Here is a 21,351-nt window from a genome sequence, read left to right on the forward strand (position 1 = left end):
CCCTTATGTACAATATAATACTACACATGTGACCAGCTGCATGTACAGCAGATAACACATACAATGTGACAATCTTTATACAGCAGGTTTATAAAACGTTATGGAGGTGACATATTTAATGAGCCAGCAAAAATCATGAGAAGCAGACAGTGAATGTGCACAGCAGAAGTTATCTCCCATTGCAGCACACAAGTGGCTCTAATAAAATGTGCCCCAGTGCTGAGTGAAATGAGCTGTGCACTTTGGCCAGGAGAGGTGCGAGAGTTACAACAGCACTACTCCCAGGTCAGCCATTCAATTACATAGTCACAGGTTGCTTCAGCGGTGCACGTGCTGACAGTGACGTACAGAGGAGCTTCCAACACTGAATTCAGCAACAAGAGAGCTCTGCTTTCAGCTTCTGGACTTATGCTCCTCCCTCTGTTGCTTTTCTTTCATTTGTGTTTCAGTATCCGACCCTCACTAATTAGCCACATGTGACAGGCAGTGCTGTATCACCATTCTGCCCATTCAACCTTCCTGCTTGAGGAGACGACTGTAGGGCACAGCAATTTCACAACTGCACAGCAAACTAAAGTTAACATAAGCGTGCTGCCTCATACAATCTGTAGGAAACCACTACCTGTGTTGCTCTCTTTTATATAAGTAGGATTTGTCACTTTAGATCTTGTTTTGACTGTACTGTGACTAAGGCAGGGACATGCTATAAATTAGTCCCCTAGAACCAGCCTAAGTACCCTAAAAATAAATGTATTCCAGTACCCTCCATTTTACCTCCCCTCCCTCACTCAGTTCCCTCTTTAGAATCTCTCTCCCTCACCCACAGCCCCCCTTCTAATCCTCTTAGCCCCCCTTTCCCTCACACAGCACCCTCCTCATCCAGTTCCCTACTTAACCATTCAGCTCCCTTCTCCCTTAATACAGCCCCCTCATATCCCTCTCAAAACCTCTCTCCATCACATACAGTACCCTTCTCACACTTTTCCACCACTCCCCCTCACACAGCCCCCTCTTTATTCTGTTAGCAACCCTCTTCCTCACTCTCTCAAACACACACAGACCATTCTCACCCTCTCAGGCCCCTCTCCATCATACACCCTCTCAGCCTTCCTCTCATAGCCCAGATTTCTTCTCACCATTTCAGTCCCCTCTTCTTCACACACAGACCTTTCTCATCCTATCAGTCCCCATCCTTACCCTCAAACAGCCCCCGCCTCACCTTCTCAGAACCTCTCTCCCTCACACACAGCCTTTCTCACCCTCTCAGCCTCCTTTCCCTCATTCACCCCCCTCACCCACTAACAAACAGTCTCTCTTTACACTCTCAGCTTCCTCTTTAAAGGGACACTGAACCCAATTGTTTTCTTTTGTGATTCAGATAGAGCAATTTTAAGCAACTTTCTAATTTACTCCTATTATCAAATTTTCTTCATTCTCTTGGAATCTTTATTTGAAATGCAAGAATGTAAGTTTAGATGCCGGACCATTTTTGGTGAACAACCTGGGTTGTTCTTGCCGATTGGTGGATAAATTTACCCACCAACAAACAAGTGCTGTCCAGGGTTCTGAATAAAAAAATTGCTCAGGTGCCTTTTTCAAATAAAGATAGTAAGAGAACGAGGAAAAATTGCTAATAGGAGTAAATTAGAAAGTTGCTTAAAATGACATGTTCTATCTGAATCACGAAAGAAAAAAATTGGGTTCAGTGTCCCTTTAACACAGCTCCCTTCTTAACATCTAAGCCCCCTACTTACCCTCTCATCTTCCCTCACTCACACACAGCTCTCTCATCACCTTCTTAGTATCAGTCTACCTTACACACGGCCCCCTTTCAGCCCCCCTCTCCCAGACCCTCCTCACTTTCTAAATTCCCCTCCCCCTTACAGTCTCCTCCTCTCAGCCCTTTTCTTTCTCACACAGTCCCCTCCCAACATCTCTCTTCTTTACTCTGAGCTCCTCCTTACCCCTTTAGCCCTTCTCATCCTCTAAACACCTCTTATTCCTCACTCTCAACTCCCCCTTACCCTCTTAGCTCTCCTCTCCCTCACACAGTCCCTTCCTCGCCCTCTCAACACCTCTCTCCTTCATACTAAGCTCCTCCTTACCCCTCTTCATATTCACACAGCTCCTCCTCAGCCTCTCAGCACCTCTTTGCCTCACTCTTAGCTCCCCCTTACCCTATCAGCCCTACTTTTCTTTACACAGTCCCCTCCTCAACCTCTCAACAGCTCTCTCCTTCCATCTCAGCTGCCCCTTACCTTCCTCTCAATCACACAGCCCCTTCCTCACACTCTCAATGACTCTCTTCTTCACTCTCTGCTCCTCCTTACCCCTTTAGCCCTCCTCAACCTCTCAACAGCTCTCTCCTTCCCTCTCAGCTCCCCCTTACCTTCCTCTCCCTCACACAGCCCCCTCCTCACACTCTCAACGACTCTCTTCTTCACTCTTAGCTCCTCCTTACCCCTTTAGCCCTCCTCATCCTCTCAACACCTCTTTGCCTCAATCTCAGCTCCCCTTACCCCTTTATCCCTCCTTTCCCTTACACAGCCCCCTCCTCAACACCTCTCTCCTTCACTCTCAGCTCCTCCTTACCCCTTTAGCCCTCCTCATCCTCACACAGCCCCGCCTCACCCTTACCCCTTTAGCCCTCCTCATCCTCACACAGCCCCTCCTCACCCTCTCAACACCTCTTTCCCTCACTCTCAGCTCCCCTTTACCCATCCTTTCCCTTACACAGCCCCCTCCTCCCCCTCTCCTTCACTCTTCGCCCTCCCATTACCTCTCAGCTCTCCTCTTCCTCACAACACCTCTATCCCTCACTCTCAGCTCCCCTTTACCCCTTCTCTCCCTCACACAGCCCCTCCTCACACTCTCAACACCTCTATCCCTCACTCTCAGCGCCATCGTAACCTCTCAGTCCTCCTCTCTATCACACAGCCCCTCAACACCTCTCTCCTTCACTCTCAGCTCCCCCTTACCCCTTTAGCCCTCCTCTAGCTCACACAACACCTCTCTCCTTCACTCTCAGCTCCCCTTACCCTTTTAGCCCTCCTCTAACTCACACAACACCTCTCTCCCTCACACAGCCTCTCAACACCTCTTGCCCTCACTCTCAGCACCTCCTTACCCACCCACAGCCCCTCCTCGCCCTTTCAACACCTCTCTCCTTCACTCTCAGTTCCCTTAACCTCACTCAGCCTCCTTCAAACGCCTCATCCCTCTATTCATCATACAACCCCAATCCTGACTCACACATCAGACAACAGGGGGGCCTCTGTTAGCTCTCACGCTGCATCCTCTGTTACAGACAGCTGATAACTCACAACACACAGCTCACGGAGTATAACACTGATTTGTTAACGCGGTCCCTTTCAGCTAAGGTATCAATGAAGTCACGGCAGTCACGTGACCGGTCCAACAGCTGGATGGGATCTAGCTGCTACTATGGTAGTAAGTATTGCAAGAAAAGAAAACACAGTAGTAGCTTTGTGTAAGTGCTTTATATCTGTATTTATTGCACTGGATTAGTGCGTGTGAGGCAGAAAGAGCATCTCTATGCTGTTATATATGTATATAACATACAGGAGAGCAGGCTGTGTATATGATTTATAGCATGAATCTCTGTATAATTTAAATCTATATTTACTGTACAGAGAAGGTTCTCTGTGTGTCTGAGGCAGAGGGAACCTCTGTATAATTTTATACATCTGTATATAAGGTAGGGCAGGTTGCTATTGTGAGGTAGAGGGAAACTCCCTTTAATATTATACATCTGTATCTAAGTGCTGGGCAGGGTATTATTGTGAGGCAGAGTTAACCTCTCTATAATATTAACATCTGTATAAGGTACTGGTCAGGGTTCTCTTGTGAGGCAGAGGGGAAATCCCTATTATATTATATGTCTGTTTATGTACTGGAGGGGGGTGGTCTTTGTGTATATGAGATAGAGGGAACTGACTATAATATATATATATATATATATATATATATATATATATATATATATATATATATATGTATATAAGGTACAGTAATGGGCTGTGTGTGTGTGTGAGACATAATCTTCTATTTATAATATTATATATCTGTATATAAGGTATTGGAAGAGGGGGTGTTTGTGAGGCAGAGGGGAAATCCCTATTATATTATATATCTGTTTATGTACTGGAGGGGGGGTGGTCTGTGTGTATATGAGATAGATGGAACTGACTATAATATATATATGTATATAAGGTACAATAATGGGCTGTGTGTGTGTGAGACATAATCTTCTATTTATAATATTATATATCTGTATATAAGGTATTGGAAGAGGGGGTGTTTGTAAGGCAGAGGGAACTCCCACTCTATAATAGTATATACCTGTATATAAGTTACTGGGAAGGGGCTGTGTTTGTGTGCGCGTGATGCAAAGGGAACCTCTCTATAATATTATATATCTGTATACTGGGGATAGAATTGAGTCTTTGTATCTATCGATCAACTAACATTGTATAAGGTACTTGCACTTATGTATTTCTTTCTTTGACCTTCTCAAACTCCCCCCCTCTAATAAACAACCCCTGCTCACCCTCTCTGCCCCTCTCCACTCTATTACCAGGGTTAAACCAGAAAAAAGCCTTTATTATAAGTTGTGTGTGTTGTATTACTGTATGTGTATATGTATATATAGATGTGTGATTAGTTTTGGTATAAGTAATATGGGTATATGTGGGTTAGTGTACGCACGTGTGGGGTATACATGTATACAGATAGATTTTAGGGGTGGAGTTTGTGTTTATATTAGGGTTGCACCGATACCATTTTTTTAAGACCGAGTACAAGTACCGATACTTGTTTTCAAATACTCGCCGATACCAATTACCAATACTTTTTTTTATGTCATGTGACAGTTTACCAAGCACAATACAGACTAATTATTTAAGATTCCTTCTTTATAATTATGAAGGACTGTAGCTCAAAAGACATTATGAAATAATAAAACAGGTTTTATTTGTCACAAAGTTCACAGAACATGTTTAGAAATAAAAATATTACAATAAAATATATTAACAACAACAATAAATAACAAATATAAAATTGCAACCAACCAAAAGTGCCATACAGTAAAAAATACACCAGAATACTGTTTAATCATGGTGAACAACACTATGGGCTAGATTTCATTTGACTGGTAAGCTACTGCATGGGGCAGAAAGATATTTTTGGGCCATTTTAGCCAGAGCTGGAAATCTCAGTTTATTAACTGCCCTGTACTTCAGGGGTTTGTCTAAACAATGTAAAGTGATCTCTCCTTCAATAATACAAATAACAGCAATTTGTATTGGCAGAACAGTAGTAAACAATTTTTAGTTTAGTCTCCACTCCAGCTTTAAATGAAATGGGAACATGCAGTTTGAAAAAAACACCACAAGATAGCATATGGGTAGTAAGTGGAGGTATCGGTTTAAGTATCGGTGCATTTGCACGAGTACAAGTACTCATGCAAGTACTTGGTATCGGTACCGATACCGATACTAGTATCGGTATCGGTGCAACCCTAGTTTATATATGTGTAGAGGTATGTTTGTTTGGCCATTATTCTCATATCTCTAATCTCTGTTGCAGTTTTCGGTTATTACACAATCTCACTGACATAAACAAGATGAAGAAGCTGCCTGATCGGATCCTGAAACACATTCTGGAGATTCTCTACCTGCTGACGGGAAAGGTGAGAAAACATCATAACAGTAACCTCATGCAGTGACTGTGTAGAGTTGTTCTGGGAATAGTCTGATCTAGAAATTCACTTGTGGAGACCGTTATTTCCCAGCAGCCTTTTGTTATTTGTTCCATCATCCCTATACACAGACCAGCAATAGGCGGCTTATGAAGTGATGTCAGGCTTAGGATAATAAAGAATAAACTGATAATTATATGGTATAAACAGTAGCAATTTGTGCAGAAGAGGAAGCGCTATTGTATAGACTGGCCATAAGCATGTGTACATATGTCATATATAGATAATGCCTGCTAGCTCGTTAGTCTGCTTACATCCTGTGCCTGAAAACTTAATTCCATATGTTCTGGTTCATGTATAGATGACATTTTTATATTTCTTGTTATTTCTGTATCACTTGGTGCATTTCATCACATGACAATACCCCCCCCCCCCCGTAATCCTGTTGCCTTCATCATTTTGTATTATTATTTCCTTTTGTTCCCAACACATTTAATCAATTTATGATATCAACAATCAAAGGGACATTAAACATAAAACTAAATTCCCTAAAAATATTTTTCATATTGGTAGTGGTAATTTTATAGTTTATTTTGCCTTGTTTTTCTGTAATATATCTCTGCATATTGTGTTTTTTTACTGCACTCAAACATATTGGAATGTGTCCTGCAGGATCCAGTTTGATCTTACAACATGTTACACAGTGTTTGCTTGATCAGTACAGGGGCTCATTTATATTTCCCTAATAAGCTACAGCAAAAATGGATATTTAAGAATCTTCTCAAGGGTTGTGTACTGCAAATATTGCTATCAAAATGATTGTTTAAATTGTTATAAAAATGTGCGTGCAGACCTTGTGCAGTGCAGTATTTAATTGCTGATATATTGTGCATAAAAATCACATTAAAGGGATAGAAAAGTCAAAATTGATGTGTGCATAAATGCATTTTATTTTTGAATTGAAAACATTTTGCAATACACTTCAATTAGCAAAAATGCTTCTAGTAAAAGTTATTACTGTTTATAGCTGCATACATATCCTGTGATTGTCCTATGCACCAGTGTTCAAACACCACTTGTTCTCAGAAAGTCAACAGCAGCTTATATGGCACCAACTAAATCTTCACTGATGCAATACACTCCACTGTCAGCTGTCGGAGCAGGCATGGTGTTTAAATCCTGTTGCTCAAGCCACATACAGCATATGTGCATATGCAGCTGAAATAGTTATAGCTTTTACTAGAAGTATTTTTGCTAATGGAAATATATTGCAAAAACACTTTTACTTTAAATTTAAATGCACTAATGCTCATTTCAATTTTGACATTTCTATCACTTTAACCCCTTAATGACCAACGACGTATGGGGTACGTCCTGCAAAAAATGCAGGTAACGACCAAGGACGTACCCTGTATGTCGTTGGTCTTTGAAAGCGGTGGAAGGGATCCTGATCGCTTCCAGCTGCTTTCATGTTGCTGCAGTGATGCCTCGATATTGAGGCATCCTGCAATAACAGTTTTGAGCAGTCCGATGCAGACTCTCTGCCCCTCTCTGCATCAGCCATCGATGGCCGTGTTCGTTGGTGGGTGGGAGCTTATCCAGGGAGGCGGGTGGTCGGCCATCGGTTGAGGAGGGGGGCGGGATCGCGTGCGGGGACATGGTGGGATTCGGTGGGAAGAGAGGGTGGGAATAAAAAAAATTAATCGATCTGGGGGCAGCTACACTACAGAAAATAGTTATTTTTTAAAAAAAAAATAAAAAATGAATAAAAAAACATTTGATTGCAAACTGGGTACTGGCAGACATCTGCCAGTACCCAATATGGCCACAATAAAGCAGAGGTTGGGATTAGAGAGCTGTTTGGGGGGGATCAGGGAGGTTAGGGGCTAAGGGAGGAATCCTACACAGCAGAATCATTTTTAAAAAAAAATAAAAAATAAATAAATAAATAAAATAAACTTTTATTTTAGTACTTGCAGTACTTAAGATAGCAGGGACAATTGTGGGGTGGGGGAGGGAAGAGAGCTGTTTGGGAGGGATCAGGGGCTGATCTCTGCACTAAAGCTAAAATTAAAGGGACACTGTACTCAAAAAATTTCTTTCGGGATTCACATAGAGCATGCATTTTTAAGCAACTTTCTAATTTATTCCTATTATCAAATTTTCTTCATTCTCTTGGTATGTTTATTTGAAAAGCAAGAATGTAAGTTTAGATGCCGGCCCATTTTTGGTGAACAACCTGGGTTGTCCTTGCTGATTGGTCAGCACCAATAAACAAGTGCTGTCCATGGTCCTGAAGCAAACATTTGCTGGCTCCTTAGCTGAGATGCCTTCTTTTTCAAATAAATATAGCAAGAGAACGAATTAAAATTGATAATAGAAGTAAATTAGAAAGTTGCTTAAAATTGTATGCTCTATATGAATCATGAAAGAAAAAATTTGGGTTCAGTGTCCCTTTAACCCTGCAAGCTCCCTACAAGCTACCTAATTAACCCCTCCCTACAAGCTACCTAATTAACCCCTTCACTGCTGGGCATAATACACGTGTGGTGCGCAACAGCATTTAGCGGCCTTCAAATTACCAAAAAGCAACGCCAAAACCATATATGTCTGCTATTTCTGAACAAAGGGGATCCCAGAGAAGCATTTACCTCCATTTGTGCCATAATTGCACAAGCTGTTTGTAAATAATTTCAGTGAGAAACCTGAAACTAAAGTTTGTGAAATAATTTGTGAAAAAGTGAAAAAATGTTTTTATTTGATCGCATTTGGCGGTGGCATGAAATATACCAAAATGAGCCTAGATCAATAATTTGGGATGTCTTCTAAAAAATATATATATACATGTCAAGGGATATTCAAGTATTCCTGAACGATAGCAGTGTTCCAATGTAACTATCGCTAATTTAAAAAAAAAAAAAAAAAAATTGGAAATAGCAAAGTGCTACTTGTATTTATTGCCCTATAACTTGCAAAAAAACATGTAAACATTGGGTATTTCTAAACTCAGGACAAAATTTAGAAACTATTTAGCATGGGTGTTTTTGGGGGGTTGTAGATGTGTAACAGATTTTTGGGGTCAAAGTTAGAAAAAGTGTGGTTTTTTTTCCATTTTTTCCTTTCCTGTATTTTTTTTTTTTTTTTTATAGTAAATTATAAGATAAGATGAAAATATAAAGTCCATTTAATGGCGAGCACAACAAAATATAATATGTGTGGGTACAGTAAATGAGTAAGAGGAAAATTACAGCTAAACACAAACACGGCAGAAATGTAAAAATAGCCTTGATCCCAAACGGACAGAAAATGGAAAAGTGCTGTGGTCACTAACGGGTTAAAGGCACAGTGTACTGTAAAATTGTTTTCCTTTAATGTGTTTCTAATGTTATATTGGCTGCAGAGTATAAAATACATGAGAAATTACTTATTTAGATATATTTTTGTAAATTAAACAGCTGTTTTTGTTCTTTGAAACCACAACCCATTACAATTAGTTGAGCTTGCAGGGGGATCAGATCTTCTTAGTTTATCACTTTCTGTACACACACTTTCTGTGCTTGTTTATATTATCTAGGTTTGTATACCATACATTTTATTGCTTATCTCTCTTACACACAAACAAACAGGGAGTGTAATTTCTTCTACTTGCTTTGTTTACCCAACTTTTATATATCATATACTTAAGTATAAACACTTTTAGTATAGGTAGGAATACCATGGGTAAAATCAGTTATTTTAAATGCCAAAATAAAGGTAAATTTATATATTTGTAAACAATTGAATACACTCCAGCAGGTAAAACGCTGGAACTCACTAAGTTTTATACAAGTGCTCAGATTGACTACAGAAGGTGATTGTCGTGTGACCATTATGAGATGGAGAATATGATAACAGGATACGCGCAGGTGATGTGAGAGGGGTCAGTGATGTTTTTATGTTTCACTCTTGCAGCGTGTGCCTAACTCACTGACAGCGAGTCACATGACCGGGGACAAGACGACAACAGAGAGGATACTGACCCACACCCTGCAGATCATGTACCTGCTGACAGGGGAGGTGAGAGCTGATGGAATATGTCATAATAACAGCTGTGTGCCCCTGTGACCGGCTGTATTTGTGTATTTGCACGTGTTTGTTTACATGCATTAAAGGGACTTAAACTGCTGAGTATAACTACAGTATCATGGTTACTACTTGCCAGGCTTTTGTTTTTTCCTTCTGTGCCTGCAGCTCTCTTTTTAAAGCCATTTTCTTATTTTAACCCCTTATACGTGCCAGATATTGAAGCTTTACATCTTCACACTGGGTGCCGCCATTTTGTAACTTGTGATTCTGAACTCTATGACGGAAGCTGTGCACATTCACAGATCAGTGACATTGCTGTATTTTTGACAAGTGATATTGTGCAGGGGATCCCAGAGAAGTGTTTACAACTATTTGTGTTATGATTTCTCAAGGGTTATGTAAATAATTTCAGTGAGAAACCCAAAGTTTGTTAAAAAAAAAAAAAAAAAAAAATAACAAAATGTTTTTTATTTTATCGTTTTTGGCTGTATATATATATATATATAGTTTTGATTAGTAAACTAAAAAACTAAGACTTTATTTAAACAATGCTAACAATTCTTTGGTACTGAAGGGGTTTATAAACCTCAATCAAGCTATGAAGATAAAAATCACTTAAAACTGTTTAATAATCCACAATGTTTAGTATAATTGGAACATGCAATATCACGTACAGTATCAAAAAGCCTGTTTTTTAGCTCTCAAAAGTATTCTGTAGTACAATGAAAACCTGACACATTTCAAAGTCCTGTAAATATGACTTCTTTCTCAGAGATTACATTTGTGCAAATACATAAAGTATGGAAACTCTGAAATTAAATGTTACTATCAAAGAATATATTGATATCTATAGAAATTTGTTTATGCAAACAAAAAGGTTAATTGTAGTTACGGGTTTCAGTGGTTGTGGGGGTTCTGGCACTCTAGAGGTTAAATGTGATGGCCGTTTAGGTAGCGGTAACAGTTTACACCAGTTTTTTTTTTTTAAAAGTATGCATTGTGCACAGGGTAATACGCTTCTGATATCATGGTGAATTTGGTTAGCATACTAATTAGTACGTACCATTATAAGTCTGTTAGACGCTAATGCAGTCATGCACAACAGGCAACATTTTCATTAAATGTTTTTATCTAATTACTTCTTATACTAAATAGAGTGATACTGATGGAGTGAGGTCAAGAACAAAGCTGTGCACCACACACAGTCAGTATCATTTGACTTATAATGTAGACAGTAGTATTTAGTTTAGATAAATGGAGGCATATATATATAAATATATATATATATACTGAGTATATATATATATATATATATATATATATATATATATATATATATATATATATATATATATATATATCTCTTACGGGTCACATTCTAATCCTTTGGTTCTATAGAAATGAATCAATATAGGGAAAACAATCACCTCACAACAACATTCAGTTGCTGACCAGAGAGGTAAACACTGCTGGAGAATGTGACATTACCCCAGCATTAGGGCGCAGCAATTCTTCAGGAAATATGTTTCTCAGTATTTTCCTACATGCTCTTTGTAACAGTACCCACCCCACACACACATACACACACACATACACACACACATACACACACACACATACACACACACACATACACACACATACATACACATACACACATACACATACACACATACACATACACACACATACATACACATACATACACATACACACATACACACACACACATACATACACTCACATACACACACACACACACACATACGCACATACACATATACACACACACACACACACATACATACACACACACACACACACACACACACACACATACATACACACACACATACACACACACATACACACACACATACACACACACACACATAAACACATACACACACATACACACACACACACACAGCAGCAGCCACAGACTGAGCAGAGAGGTGAGTTGGGTAATGTGATGTTATACCAGAGTCATGTGACAGTGTCTTCCTTTACTGACCATTCTGACCCTGTGTATATTTCCTACCTTCTGTCTGTGTCTCTGTATGTTCTTAGTAACATCCCCCCCCCACACACACAGCATTCACAGGCTGAGAGGAAAGGTGATCACTCCTGCGGAATGTGATGTTTATATCAGTCACGACATAGTAAGGCCCTTTACTGACCCCTCTAGCTCTGTGTGTTTACTACCTTCTGTCTGTGTCTTCATGTTCTCAGTAACATTATCCTGGCTCTGTCAGTAAAAGTGTGTGACAGAACCAGTCCCTGTGTCAGTACTGAATGAGTTGTGTGTGTTTCAGGTGCCTATAAAGTGTGATGATGTTGCTGTGTATTTCTCTATGGAGGAGTGGGAGTATATAGAGGGACACAAGGAGCTTTACAAGGACGTCATGATGGGGAGTCACCAAGCACTAAGGACTATGGAGATCCCAGGGAATGAGAGCTCAGGTAACTCTGTGTAGTAATAAATATCTCACTCAGGAAATGCTCATACACTACTGACGTGACTGACACAGAGCAAATCTACAGTGAATCAGTCATGTGTGATCTAACGAGCTGTCTGATTATAAACTAGTTTTATACCCAACAAAAATAATAAATACACATTTAAATGGTCAAGAGAGATTAATGTTAAATCAGTTATATATCAATGTATATATGTTAATATTAATTTATAGATGTGAATATTTGATATGCAAAAAGTAATAGACGCTTTGTGTTTGTTAATTGAATACATTTTTAGATGCAACAAAAATTGTTTCATTTCAATTTAACAAAATAAACGGATTCTATTCTTTATTAGAACTAACAGGTTACAGTGATGAAAATCTAGACACAGGAACACATAGAGACCTTGTACAGAATATTCAGCCATCAGATGTCTCTGCAGGTGAGTGATCTATGGCAGAAGTTACTGTTAATGTTATCTTTATCATTTATTTAATCTTTACTAATAATTATGTAAATGTATCAATTTTCTTCATTCTATTGAATTCTTTTTTTGAAAAAGCAGGAATGAAAACTTAGGAGCTGGCCCATTTTTGGTTCAGAACCCTGGGTAGCGCTTCCTGATTGGTGGCTACATTTATCCATTTAAGCAACTTTCCAATTTAATTCTATTATCTAATTTGTTTTGTTACTTTGGTATCTTTTGTTGAATACCTAGGTAGACTCAGAAGCTGCTGATTGGTGGCTGCAAATATATCCCTCATGTTATTGGCTCACCAGTGCATTCAGCTAGTTCCCAGTAGGGCATTGCTGCTCCTTTAACAAAGGATACCAAGAGAGTGAAGCAAATGAGATAATAGAAGTAAATTGGAAAGTTGTTTAAAATGGTACAGTATGCTCTACTTTAGTTATGAAAGCAAAAAAATGGTGCTTCATGTCCCTTTAAATCCATTCAACCAAAAAATAATTGTATACTTTATTATAACTAACAGGTTACAGTAATGAAAATCTAGACACAGGATCACAAGGAGACCTTGTACAGAATATTCAGCCATCAGATGTCTCTGCAAGTGAGTGATCTATGGTATAAGCTTCACAATTAGAAAACTCTGATTCTTAAATTATTTCACCCTATAAAAATGATGAGCCTCATTACAGACAGATTGTAATAATAAAATCTCTGGTTCACAAACATACCCTGTCTTCCTTTCTGTCTCACCCTCTGCTTCATGCAAATACTACACACATATATACCCTCTCTTGTCTCTCACCCTCTGCTGTATGCAAATACTACACACACATATACCCTCTCTTGTCTCTCACCCTCTGCTGTATGCAAATACTACACACACACTTATACCCTCTCTTGTCTCTCACCCTCTGCTGTATGCAAATACTACACACACATATACCCTCTCTTGTCTCTCACCCTCTGCTGTATGCAAATACTACACACACACTTATACCCTCTCTTGTCTCTCACCCTCTGCTGTATGCAAATACTACACACACATATACCCTCTCTTGTCTCTCACCCTCTGCTTCATGCAAATACTACACACACACTTATACCCTCTCTTGTCTCTCACCCTCTGCTGTATGCAAATACTACACACACTTATACCCTCTCTTGTCTCTCACCCTCTGCTGTATGCAAATACTACACACACATATACCCTCTCTTGTCTCTCACCCTCTGCTTCATGCAAATACTACACACACACTTATACCCTCTCTTGTCTCTCACCCTCTGCTGTATGCAAATACTACACACACTTATACCCTCTCTTGTCTCTCACCCTCTGCTGTATGCAAATACTACACACACACTTATACCCTCTCTTGTCTCTCACCCTCTGCTGTATGCAAATACTACACACACATATACCCTCTCTTGTCTCTCACCCTCTGCTGTATGCAAATACTACACACACTTATACCCTCTCTTGTCTCTCACCCTCTGCTGTATGCAAATACTACACACACACATATACCCTCTCTTGTCTCTCACCCTCTGCTGTATGCAAATACTACACACACTTATACCCTCTCTTGTCTCTCACCCTCTGCTGTATGCAAATACTACACACACTTATACCCTCTCTTGTCTTTCACCCTCTGCTGTATGCAAATACTACACACACTTATACCCTCTCTTGTCTCTCACCCTCTGCTGTATGCAAATACTACACACACACATATACCCTCTCTTGTCTCTCACCCTCTGCTGTATGCAAATACTACACACACTTATACCCTCTCTTGTCTCTCACCCTCTGCTGCATACAAATACTACACACACACATATACCCTCTCTTGTCTCTCACCCTCTGCTGTATGCAAATACTACACACACATATACCCTCTCTTGTCTCTCACCCTCTGCTGTATGCAAATACTACACACACATATACCCTCTCTTGTCTCTCACCCTCTGCTGTATGCAAATACTACACACACTTATACCCTCTCTTGTCTCTCACCCTCTGCTGTATGCAAATACTACACACACACTTATACCCTCTCTTGTCTCTCACCCTCTGCTGTATGCAAATACTACACACACACATATACCCTCTCTTGTCTCTCACCCTCTGCTGTATGCAAATACTACACACACATATACCCTCTCTTGTCTCTCACCCTCTGCTGTATGCAAATACTACACACAGATATACCCTCTCTTGTCTCTCACCCTCTGTTGTATGCAAATACTACACACACACATATACCCTCTCTTGTCTCTCACCCTCTGCTGTATGCAAATACTACACACACATATACCCTCTCTTCTCTCTCAACCTCTGCTTCATGCAAATACTACACACACATATACCCTCTCTTCTCTCTCACCCTCTGCTGTATGCAAATACTACACACACACTTATACCCTCTCTTGTCTCTCACCCTCTGCTGTATGCAAATACTACACACACATATACCCTCTCTTGTCTCTCACCCTCTGCTGTATGCAAATACTACACACATATACCCTCTCTTGTCTCTCACCCTCTGCTGTATGCAAATACTACACACACACTTATACCCTCTCTTGTCTCTCACCCTCTGCTGTATGCAAATACTACACACATATATACCCTCTCTTGTCTCTCACCCTCTGCTGTATGCAAATACTACACACACATATACCCTCTCTTGTCTCTCACCCTCTGCTGTATGCAAATACTACACACACATATACCCTCTCTTCTCTCTCACCCTCTGCTGTATGCAAATACTACACACACATATACCCTCTCTTCTCTCTCACCCTCTGCTGTATGCAAATACTACACACACACTTATACCCTCTCTTGTCTCTCACCCTCTGCTGTATGCAAATACTACACACACATATACCCTCTCTTGTCTCTCACCCTCTGCTGTATGCAAATACTACACACATATACCCTCTCTTGTCTCTCACCCTCTGCTGTATGCAAATACTACACACACACTTATACCCTCTCTTGTCTCTCACCCTCTGCTGTATGCAAATACTACACACATATATACCCTCTCTTGTCTCTCACCCTCTGCTGTATGCAAATACTACACACACATATACCCTCTCTTGTCTCTCACCCTCTGCTGTATGCAAATACTACACACACATATACCCTCTCTTGTCTCTCACCCTCTGCTGTATGCAAATACTACACACACACATATACCCTCTCTTGTCTCTCACCCTCTGCTGTATGCAAATACTACACACACTTATACCCTCTCTTCTCTCTCACCCTCTGCTTCATGTAAATGATATACACACACTTATACCCTCTCTTGTCTCTCACCCTCTGCTGTATGCAAATACTACACACACATATACCCTCTCTTCTCTCTCACCCTCTGCTGTATGCAAATACTACACACACTTATACCCTCTCTTGTCTCTCACCCTCTGCTGTATGCAAATACTACACACACACATATACCCTCTCTTGTCTCTCACCCTCTGCTGTATGCAAATACTACACACATATACCCTCTCTTCTCTCTCACCCTCTGCTGTATGCAAATACTACACACACACATATACCCTCTCTTCTCTCTCACCCTCTGCTGTATGCAAATACTACACACACATATACCCTCTCTTGTCTCTCACCCTCTGCTGTATGCAAATACTATACACACATATACCCTCTCTTGTCTCTCACCCTCTGCTGTATGCAAATACTACACACACACATATACCCTCTCTTGTCTCTCACCCTCTGCTGTATGCAAATACCACACACACACATACCCTCTCTTGTCTCTCACCCTCTGCTTCATGCAAATACTACACACACACATATACCCTCTCTTGTCTCTCACCCTGTGCTGTATGCAAATACTACACACACACATATACCCTCTCTTGTCTCTCACCCTCTGCTGTATGCAAATACTACACACACTTATACCCTCTCTTGTCTCTCACCCTCTGCTGTATGCAAATACTACACACACACATATACCCTCTCTTCTCTCTCACCCTCTGCTGTATGCAAATACTACACACACATATACCCTCTCTTCTCTCTCACCCTCTGCTGTATGCAAATACTACACACACATATACCCTCTCTTCTCTCTCACCCTCTGCTTCATGCAAATACTACACACACACTTATACCCTCTCTTATCTCTCACCCTCTGCTTCATGTAAATGACACACACACATGCCCTCTCTTCTCTCTCACCTTCTGCTTCATGTGAATACTACACACACATGCCCTCTCTTCCCTTCTCTCTCACCCTCTGCTTCATGTAAATGATACACACACATGCCCTCTCTTCTCTCTCACCCTCTGCTTCATGTAAATGATACACACACACCCTCTTCCCTTCTCTCTCACCCTCTGCTTCATGTAAATGATACACACACATGCCCTCTCTTCCCTTCTCTCTCATCCTCTGCTCCATGTAAATGATACACACACACACACACACACATGCCCTCTCTTCCCTTCTCTCTCACCCTCTGCTTCATGTAAATGCTACACACACACACATGCCCTCTCTTCCCTTCTCTCTCACCCTCTGCTTCATGTAAATGATACACACACATGCCCTCTCTTCCCTTCTCTCTCACCCTCTGCTTCATGTAAATGATACACACACATGCCCTCTCTTCCCTTCTCTCTCATCCTCTGCTCCATGTAAATGATACACACACACACATGCCCTCTCTTCCTTCTCTCTCACCCTCTGCTTCATGTAAATGATACACACACATGCCCTCTCTTCCCTTCTCTCTCACCCTCTGCTTCATGTAAATGATACACACACATGCCCTCTCTTCCCTTCTCTCTCATCCTCTGCTTCATGTAAATGATACACACACATGCCCTCTCTTCCCTTCTCTCTCACCCTCTGATTCATGTAAATGGCACACACACATGCCCTCTCTTCCCTTCTCTCTCACCCTCTGCTTCATGTAAATGATACACACACATGCCCTCTCTTCCCTTCTCTCTCGTCCTCTGCTCCATGTAAATGATACACACACACACATGCCCTCTCTTCCCTTCTCTCTCACCCTCTGCTTCATGTAAATGATACACACACATGCCCTCTCTTCCCTTCTCTCTCACCCTCTGCTTCATGTAAATGATACACACACATGCCCTCTCTTCCTTCTCTCTCACCTTCTGCTTCATGTGAATGATACACACACATGCCCTCTCTTCCCTTCTCTCTCACCCTCTGCTTCATGTAAATGATACACACACATGCGCTCTCTTCCCTTCTCTCTCACCCTCTGCTTCATGTAAATAATACACACACATGCCCTCTCTTCCTTCTCTCTCACCCTCTGCTTCATGTAAATGATACACACACATGCCCTCTCTTCCCTTCTCTCTCACCCTCTGCTTCATGTAAATGATACACACACATGCCCTCTCTTCCCTTCTCTCTCATCCTCTGCGTCATGTAAATTATACACACACATGCCCTCTCTTCCTTCTCTCTCACCCTCTGCTTCATGTAAATGATACACACACATACCCTCTCTTCTCTTCACTCTCACCGTCTGCTTCATGTAAATGATACACACACATGCCCTCTCTTCCCTTCTCTCTCCTACCCTCTGCTTCATGTAAATGATACACACACATGCCCTCTCTTCCCTTCTCTCTCACCCTCTGCTTCATGTAAATGATACACACACATGTGCCTTCTCTTCCCTTCTCTCCTACCCTCTGCTTCATGTAAGTGATACACACACATGCCCTCTCTTCCCTTCTCTCTCCTACCCTCTGCTTCATGTAAATGATACACACACATGCCCTCTCTTCCCTTCTCTCTCACCCTCTGCTTCATGTAAATGATACACACACATGCCCTCTCTTCCCTTCTCTCTCACCCTCTGCTTCATGTAAATGATACACACACATGCCCTCTCTTCCCTTCTCTCTCACCCTCTGCTTCATGTAAATGATACACACATGCCCTCTCTTCCCTTCTCTCTTACCCTCTGCTTCATGTAAATGGTACACACACATGCCCTCTCTTCCCTTCTCTCTCCTACCCTCTGCTTCATGTAAATGATACACACACATGCCCTCTCTTCCCTTCTCTCTCACCCTCTGCTTCATGTAAATGATACACACATGCCCTCTCTTCCCTTCTCTCTCACCCTCTGCTTCATGTAAATGATACACACACATGCCCTCTCTTCCCTTCTCTCTCATCCTCTGCTCCATGTAAATGATACACACACATGCCCTCTCTTCCCTTCTCTCTCACCCTCTGCTTCATGTTAATGATACACACACATGCCATCTTTATTTCTTCCCCTCACCCTCTAGTTCATCAAATGGTATTCTGAAAACTGTCTTTATTCTGAATTCAGTCAAATATGTGATAATATAGGAATACAATGGATCTGGTACTTTGCAATAAATTTATCCTTTTGAATCAATGACTGTAGTGTAACATTATGTAATCTACTATTATTATTATATGTACATTTAAGTTCCAAAATATGTTGTAGGTGTATATGCTTTATTTTCATTCCTTCATATGTGCTGTATATTTTAAATATTGAACGTAACATCTGATTTTTAAAATCTAATAAAATACATGTTATCAATCAGTTTCAATATGCCCCACATATTAAAGGGACAGTCTACTTGATTTTGGTTATTGTCCCAGCTTTACATAACCAATATTGTTATATTAATATACTTATAACCTCAAAGATTGAATTTTTCTAAACCCCTGCAGGACGCCTCTTGTCTCTGCTTTTTATGAGCTTTTCACAGCCAGTCAGTTCTAGTTCATGTATGATATATAGATAGCATTGTGCTCACTCCCGTGGAGAATGACAATGGTTATGGAGGAACCAGCACTAATTGGATAAAATGCAATTTGCAAAAAGCACTGAGATAAGGGGTAGTCTACAGAGGCTTAGATAAAGGTAATCGCAGAGTTAAGTGTATTACTATTATAGTGTTGGTTATGCAAAACTGGGGAATGGGTAATAAAGGGATTATCTATCTTCTAAACAATAACAATTTTCAAGTAGACTGTTCCTTTAAGTGTATGGCATAATTAGCCATTATTATGTTAAACATGAATTGCTTTTAAGGTAAAATAAAATCCTAAACCATGAAATATTGTCTGCAATAAATGACAGATGACATTAATACTGATGTAGATGTTAAAACAGAAGATCTGAGTGTAATGTGTCAGCTGGAAGCTCCAATGCAGGAAATGTGTGACAGTGACAATGAAGGTAAGTGCGTGTGTGACAATGAAGGTAAGTGCGTGTGTGACGTGTCTTCTGTTCATGAGGTAGTGCCTGTTTTTTTTTTTTTTTGTAATTTTCTCTTTATTGGAAATAAAAAATAGAATGTTACACACATTGTCCATCTGAAGCTCACAAAGTGAAATGATTTTCATTATTCTCTCCATCGTCCATAGCTATAGTAATGTTCATTTCAGCAGCATAGTCCATTATGTGATTTTAAATTCAATAGCCAGGATTTCAATGGAGTCTAACTTTGTACATTAAGCATTATAAGCAGTTCAAAATTGGTATATACAGAATGACAACATTATGCGCAATACATGTCCCTCTAGTTCCCTACCTACAGGGTATGCGTTTGTAGGGCCGTTATGATGGTTTGTTATTTTCCCAAACGTTTAACATGAACTTGTGTATTTCGACCCTACCAGTTTAATATAATATAACAAGGTATAGCCTGAGCGCCTCACCACTAGTGGGGGCTAGGATATGTTACTCAGTCTGTGATGTAATAAAAATATATTGGGTATTTATTAGTTAAAAAGGTATAATGGTGAAAAGTACAAATGGTACACAATTAAAAACAATTCTCCACTGTTAAAATAAATTTTCCACTGTTAAACTCATTCAAATCCATGTGCACATAAGCAATATTACACATATATCTATAATCAGTAATGAAGGTACAATTAAAAAGCTCATATATATGAAAAATATTAATTCCATTTGATGCAGTGTTTTGCCACCTTTGTGGCTAACAGAATGTAGCACTGATCCCCTTGCTGGGTCTCCACAGAGATGTTAATCAAGTTTCAAAGAGTGTTTTGGTTAATTATCTTACTGATCAAAGGTGATCAAGCAAACGGTATGTTTAGTGTTGTTTGTAATCCCAAAGTAGGGGAAACTTCCAATGTATAACAAATATAAATATAAAACTAAAATAAAAATAAGTCTGTGTGTATTCCTTTAAAAGTTAAAGTGAAGCCAAAATAAAGTTCAAGCAAGCAAAAAAAAAAAAAAATTCAGATCATCCAAAAGTCAAAGTGAACTTGCAAAAAAGGACAAAAGCTGCAAATTTATGCAACAATGCTAAAAAGTGCAACAATCCCAAAAATTGTATAAAAATGCAAAAATACAAGTGTGCGCGAAGAAACTAAGTGGTGAATACTGGTGATTGAAAAAATAGGTCTCTTAAGATCCAAATGTGTGCAAAGCTGCAGAGCTGATGCCTGTAGCAAAAATAGAAAGTCAAATTTTTCTGGAGACTGTCCTGCTCCTAGGTGGGTTCTTCTGTGAAAGATAATCCATATAGTGTAGTATGTTCAAGTACAGGTTTAATAATAAGAATAAGGCTTATCAG

The 21,351-nt window shown here is 40.1% G+C and overlaps 2 protein-coding genes across 5 annotated transcripts in view; one reads left to right on the forward strand and one right to left on the reverse strand.

The window, feature by feature from the left end:
• Positions 1–3,396, reverse strand: part of LOC128657174 (gastrula zinc finger protein XlCGF66.1-like) — a 73,421-nt gene extending 70,025 nt beyond the window's left edge. Inside the window, exon 1 of one of the 2 annotated variants that reach the window (XM_053711417.1) lies at positions 3,324–3,396. The gene's annotated coding sequence lies outside the window, so the exon portion shown is untranslated. Of the gene's footprint in view, positions 1–3,252 lie in introns of both variants that reach the window. The other variant, XM_053711415.1, reaches the window with a different exon arrangement.
• Positions 2,832–20,510, forward strand: LOC128657173 (gastrula zinc finger protein XlCGF66.1-like). 3 transcript variants are annotated; one of them, XM_053711412.1, is made up of 7 exons: positions 2,832–3,490; positions 5,608–5,710; positions 9,671–9,775; positions 12,100–12,247; positions 12,603–12,689; positions 13,240–13,317; positions 19,881–20,510. In XM_053711412.1, exons 1-7 carry the CDS (start codon positions 3,387–3,389, stop codon positions 20,093–20,095), a joined length of 840 nt encoding a protein of 279 aa, XP_053567387.1. In that variant the 5' UTR covers positions 2,832–3,386; the 3' UTR covers positions 20,096–20,510. The 3 variants fall into 3 exon arrangements, with proteins under 3 accessions (XP_053567387.1, XP_053567388.1, XP_053567389.1); XM_053711413.1 differs by having other exon boundaries at positions 2,833–3,450; XM_053711414.1 differs by lacking the exon at positions 19,881–20,510 and having other exon boundaries at positions 2,833–3,490; positions 13,240–13,441.
• Positions 20,511–21,351: the final 841 nt, after the last annotated feature.

This window comes from Bombina bombina, chromosome 4, assembly GCF_027579735.1.
Source record: "Bombina bombina isolate aBomBom1 chromosome 4, aBomBom1.pri, whole genome shotgun sequence".
Classification (NCBI taxonomy): Eukaryota; Metazoa; Chordata; class Amphibia; order Anura; family Bombinatoridae; genus Bombina; species Bombina bombina.

What these genes read in the sequence shown, in the direction of transcription:
- LOC128657173 (XM_053711412.1), top strand. Translation starts at nt 3,387, where the DNA reads ATGAAGTCACGGCAGTCACGTGACCGGTCCAACAGCTGGATGGGATCT. An exon ending in TCTACCTGCTGACGGGAAAG is followed by an intron (nt 5,711 to 9,670) that starts GTGAGAAAACAT and finishes TCACTCTTGCAG; the next exon opens with CGTGTGCCTAACTCACTGAC. An exon ending in GCCATCAGATGTCTCTGCAA is followed by an intron (nt 13,318 to 19,880) that starts GTGAGTGATCTA and finishes AATAAATGACAG; the next exon opens with ATGACATTAATACTGATGTA.